The 5701-nt window shown below is 38.0% G+C and overlaps 1 protein-coding gene across 1 annotated transcript; it reads left to right on the top strand.

Annotated features, from left to right (window-relative positions):
* Nucleotides 1–676: 676 nt before the first annotated feature.
* LOC142741600 (uncharacterized) lies at nt 677–4278 on the top strand. Its single transcript, XM_075850968.1, has 10 exons — nt 677–1288; nt 1371–1712; nt 1801–2250; nt 2387–2591; nt 2987–3115; nt 3200–3333; nt 3414–3638; nt 3732–3914; nt 4006–4083; nt 4195–4278. Exons 1-10 carry the CDS (start codon nt 1008–1010, stop codon nt 4274–4276), a joined length of 2109 nt encoding a protein of 702 aa, XP_075707083.1. The 5' UTR covers nt 677–1007; the 3' UTR covers nt 4277–4278.
* Nucleotides 4279–5701: the final 1423 nt, after the last annotated feature.

Raw genomic sequence — 5701 nt, 5'->3', positions numbered from 1 at the left:
TTAATAGGTGTATATGAAATAGGTATAGTGTATATGAAATAGAAATGATAGTAAATATCACATTTAATAAATGTAAATGTCCTATTATATTCAAACAATTGTATTATCAGGTTTTCAGCATGAGTCTGTAGTTTTATCTCTGTTATTCTCCTCAGCCACTAAAAAGGCAGATAAGCTTTTGTGCATCATTCAAACTCTCCTATCACAGGCTCTGTTTGTTGTTTGTGTAAGAGGATCTTCTTACAAAGCATCAACCTCACACTATAAAACAGTTTAAAACACTGAGGCATTTTCAGTCAGTTTGGAAGTTTTCTTGAAAGCTATTGACTGATCTCCTTCTTGGATTGCATTATTTTTTTGCTATTCACCTTATTCACTTGAGACATTGTACCTGGATACCTACATCATCTGCCTTTTGGATACTGCTTCTAAAAGATTTATTGTTTTTTTGACTCAAATATACATCTTTAGGACATCAAGTTCTAGTTACAGGAATGGAGTCTGCAGCCAAATTGTAAGTAAATATGTTTATTAACGTATATTTATGTCCATCATTAATGTTCAGTTCAGGCAAATTGTATAGTGAAATCATGGTGAGCCATGGGCTAGGGAAGAGGTGCCATTTTATTTTCAGTAGGCCATATTGTACAAGCCCAGGCATTGTTCAGGTAGTTGAGTTACAAGCATGTAATCTGCAGCAAAAGTACAAGTTCATGTGTTTATTGACCTCTAGGATATACCCTAAAATACATAGCCATTTTTGTATAAAATACATGTTGTAGACTGCCTATAACATAGAGAGGTTACTATGAGAAGCCATGTGGTAGCGTAGAGGCCTCCTGTTTCAGTAGGGCGTGGTATTAAAACCCAGGCATTGTTCAGGTAGCCTGCCTGAAACAAATCAGTATGCATGTAGTGGGACATCTTGTGACTATTTTTGAGATTGCAGTTTGGGTATATTTCAAACTAAGCTATATTACTTAGGACATTTTTAAATCCAAAACCTCATGTCTTTCAACAGGCAAAACAGAACTCCTATGACATGCCCAGTATGTTACCGTACACAGACATTATTCTCTACACATCTGAGGAGAAAGTGTATGAGGTTCAGCAGCGATGAGGAGATAAAAGCCACTGTGGCATTGGCCAGGAAAACCCTGGTGAAAATTGCATCTAAGGGCACTGCAATCAGTTACCAAGAGATCATCTCTCTTGGCTCATTGGAAAACGTTGTCCCCTTCCTCGAGGACAGGGGCTTTTTGATCATTAACAAACCAACTGTGGCCAGGTATGTGTCACCCCTGTCTGCTTATGTCTCATAGCTCTCCAGTGTTTACACTTATACTCACGTTGCTTTTTATATTTTACAGCAATGTACAATATGGAAGACCATCAACCTCTGCATCAACTGCCCTTACTGTGCCACATCACACAGCGGCTGTAGAGGATATTGCAGCCATACCAGTCCCTGATGAGGAAATGGAGGTCACACTGATCCCTGCAGATCCTGAGGAAGAAGTTACAGACACACCATTCCTTGCACAGCCTGAAGACCCGAGGGAAGACCAACACAATGAAGAAGGCAGAAGAGCACATGAAGATGACAGCGCAGAGGAGGAAAGTGATAGAGACTTTCAGCTTCAACTAGAGTCTGAGGAAGAATCCAATCAAGAAAGCGGAACTACAGGAAACTTTGATGACAGGACACAGAGGTCAGTGTACATAGATACTCCTTACGTATTCTCTGTGGCTGTCAAATGTGTCAAATCTGATGTCTTGCACTTTTCTCCAAAATTACAGAATCCTACAGACAAAATGGACGGTGGTCACAAGACAGAAGATGAAGGCTGCTGGACTATACAAGCGACATTCATTGGACGAACCAATACTGAAGGGCTTTGCCGTCTATTTGCAGCACACATTGGATGTGCCCAACTACAAGCAGGAGGTTGAAAATTTGGCAAGGTTCCTTTATTACATGAACCCGCAGCGTCCCAATCTGGACTTTGTCAGCAACATTGAGAAGGTTAACTCCTTTTTTACAAAGCTGCGTGACCTGAAGCTTGCAAACCAGACTGTCTTTAATTACCTAAAACATATCAGGAGGTTCATGACGTATCAGCTGAGAGCGACCAATCTCTCTGCAGAAAGACCAAGGCTGTTTAAGTCCTGCAACTTCTTTATGGATGTTACAGAGGACATTCAAAAGAGGCTATCTAAGGGAATTTCAAGAGAAGTTGTCAGCAAACGGTGAGTTATGAACTCAAATGTATCCTTAGACAAAGTATGAAACCTCAAATAGGTATATATTTATTTTAGATATTGCTACTACTCTTTATTACTTGTGTATATACAATAGAATTATTTCTCTTTACTTTGTGTTTAGATACAAGTCATTGACAAATTCTATGAAAACACCCCTGGAATGTCAGAGGCTTTTAGTTGTGGCAAAGCCAACCTTCCTGAAAAGCCTCAAAGCTGCAAAAGACAGACACATGAAGCGAGACACTCAACTTGAAATTATTTATTATCTTGAGGCCCTGCTTATTTTGAGGCATCTCCAACGGCCAGGTGTTGTCCGACATATGACTGTAAGTAGCTTTCTCCTCCTCTGTTTTTCTGCGTCATTTTGTTTTCCTACCCTGTTATGGTTATGCTGTGGGGTGCTTTTTAGAGAAGTGTCTGGAGGCCTTATGGCTGCAGTTAAATACTTTTAATAGTGTAGTGGAGCCCTGAAGGCCGATAATGGTGTGAAGCCTGCATAAGGTTAATGTTAGCTTATTAAAGTCGGATATTTGTCTGCAAGAACAGAGTGAATAATCTATGTAAAAACCTTACACCTGGCTAGAGATAGAAATTATGCTGAAACAAAAGACTGGCATATGTATAGAAAAAAAAAAAACACAAGTGGCTTGGCGTAGGGTTGGGCTAACACAATACAGTGGCAAGTACATTGTCCCTCATACTTTTTCCTTTTGACTCATAGGTTTCAGAGTGGAATGAGAGGATCAATCACAGATATTTGGGTTTAGACCTGGTAGTTGTTGGGGTCAAGTTACACAAGACCTCTACACACCAAGTGGCAACCTATGTGCTAACAAAGGAGGAAGAAATGGTAAGTTTCTATAAGGCTCCTACTTACTTTATGGAGTTGTAAAGATGCTTTTCAATAATCTCTTTATTTGTATCCCTCCCCTAGTGGTTTAATGTCTACTTTGAGATAGTAAGACCAATGCTGCTAAAGAACAACATGCCAACAGAAGTATTTTTCCTCTCTACATCTGGAAAGGAAATTTATAATGTTTCCAATGACATCCTGCGGTACCACACAAAGTAAGATTCTTAAAAGTCACCTGTCTTTATTCAATTCTAAGTGCTGTGTATGTATTATGTTTTTCTATTTTCCTTTCTAGATATAAACTACCCAACATCACCAGTCAGCTTGTCAGGAGGATTTGCGAAACTTGGACTCTCCCTAATTTTTCTGACTCTGAAAAGTGTCTTTTTGCCAAATATTTGGCACACACCAACATGACAGCGGAAAGAAACTATCGTGAGAAGACACTGACGGACATATGCCATGGTTATATGCTGGTAATGCAAGCCGGTGGTGAGCAGCCCCAAGCCAGCACTTCAAGGTAAGGGAGGGAGGGAAATAATATATACTGTATAATATTACATGATTTGTTTTAGAAGTTTAATGCTTTATTTTTTCTATGTCTACCCTATAGACAAGAGAACATTCAGGAAGGAGGCCAAGGAATCCAAAGAGAAGACATCACATCCCACGAAGAAGCCCAGGAACAAGATTACAGTGCCAAAGAGGACTGGAGTGAATCAACTGACCGAGGAGAAAAAGAAAGCTTGGCTGATCATGATGATGATGATGATGATGATGATGATTGGACTTCAAGGTAGATAAACTCTCAGTTTTATTATAAATGTCCTCAGTTTAGTTGTGTTAGACTTATCAATTGATATACTAATGTTTGGTTATTTTTTCAGAGCACAAGTACCATCCTCATTGTTCATCCGAACACGGTCCAGGGCACAGAGGCAGAGAGGGGAAGGGAGCTCCTCTGGGTAATAATAAAATACATTTATTGACCTTACTTTGTAAACTAATATGCTTATTAAACTGTATGTCTCACATTTTGTTTTAACATCAGTATTTATTTTCTTCTTTTATCAAAGGGCTGAAGTGACGTCGAGGGATACATCACTATCTGCAATCAAAAGAGTCCCTGTTGTTCTGCTCAGGCGCATCGATAGTTAATTTCCTTTACATATATATATTGTATATATATATATATATATATATATATATATATATATATATATACATTAAAACCTCTTTGGGTTCCTCAGTGGTCGTGGGTTCAGAATCATCAACTATGTCTTATAGCAGAGGTCATTGGGGTCCTGTTTTGTCTGATTAAGAAAAAATAAATAAAGATGAGAGTTATATTTATAACATTGTAGAGGATTAATGCATATCATCAGGACCATTAGTAAACTAATAATGAGAAACTAATTATTAATAATCTATGATCTTTCAATTATAGGATTGCTTCAAGACCACCTGCCGGAAGAAGAGAAAATAAAGAGGACTTTAGGACATCAGCTCTGGTGAAAAAACCATCCAAGAGTAAAATACATTTTGGACCAATGGAAGAAGAAATAAGAAGCTTAAAAATTATGGACTTTTAATGGACATTAAAATGCACAGGGAACAAAAGCACTTTTATTTGTTGGGTTCTGGGATGTTTGGATGTATTCAATAAATTGATATATATTTTTTTTATTTAATGTGCTACGCTGTTTCCGTGACTCCAATAGTAGTGAATGGCAGTTACAGAAGCAGCGTAGCATGTCTCATTCTTAGTTTACTAACGGTCCTAACGATATGCATTAATCTTCTTCAATGTTATTAATGTAACTATAATCTTTCTTTATTTTTTCTTAAACAGGCAATGGACCCCAATGACCTGCCCCATCTGCTATAAGACAGAGTTGATGCTGGGAACCTGCACAAAAAATGCATGAAGCACAGCAGCGATGAGGATATAAAGGCTACCCTTGCTATTGCTAGGAACAACTTGGCAAATGTAGCATCTAAAGGCCTTGCAATTCACTATCATGATGTTTCTGAGCTGATATGTGCTGGAAAATGCATGGAAAACCTCTTTGGGTTCCTCAGTGGTCGTGGGTTCACAATCATCAACTCTGTCTTATAGTAGAGGTCATTGGGGTCCTGGTTTGCCTGTGTAAGAAAAAATAAATAAAGATTAGAGTTATATTCATAAAATTGTAGAGGATTAATGAATACAATTAGGACCGTTAGTAAAGTAAGAATGAGATACTAATTATTAATAATCTATGATCTTTCAATCATAGGATTGCTTCAAAACCACCGGCCGGAAGAAGACAAAATAAAGAGGACTTTAGGACATCAGCTCTGGGGAAAAAACGTCCCAGAGCAAAATACATTTTAGACCAATGGAAGAAGAAATAAGAATCTTAAAAACATGGACTTTTAATGGACATTAAAATGCACAGAGAACAATAGCACTTTTATTTGTTGGGTTCTGGGATGTTTGGATGTATTCAATAAATGTATATATTTTTTAATCTTCATAAAAACTGTGTGTTGCGGCTGAGCGAGATGTTTTGCGATCATGAAAAACGTTATATGTTCGTG

The sequence above is a fragment of the Rhinoderma darwinii genome, chromosome 1 (assembly GCF_050947455.1).
Source record: "Rhinoderma darwinii isolate aRhiDar2 chromosome 1, aRhiDar2.hap1, whole genome shotgun sequence".
In the NCBI taxonomy this organism is placed as follows: domain Eukaryota; kingdom Metazoa; phylum Chordata; class Amphibia; order Anura; family Rhinodermatidae; genus Rhinoderma; species Rhinoderma darwinii.
Note: the sequence above shows the minus strand (reverse complement) of the source record. Positions and strands in the feature narration are given on the sequence as shown.

Excerpts from the sequence above, each read along its gene's own strand:
- LOC142741600 (XM_075850968.1), top strand. The coding sequence starts at position 1,008 with ATGTCTTTCAACAGGCAAAACAGAACTCCTATGACATGCCCAGTATGT. Across the intron at positions 2,251-2,386 it reads AGAGAAGTTGTCAGCAAACG|ATACAAGTCATTGACAAATT; the intron begins GTGAGTTATGAA and ends CTTTGTGTTTAG. Across the intron at positions 3,334-3,413 it reads ATCCTGCGGTACCACACAAA|ATATAAACTACCCAACATCA; the intron begins GTAAGATTCTTA and ends TTTCCTTTCTAG.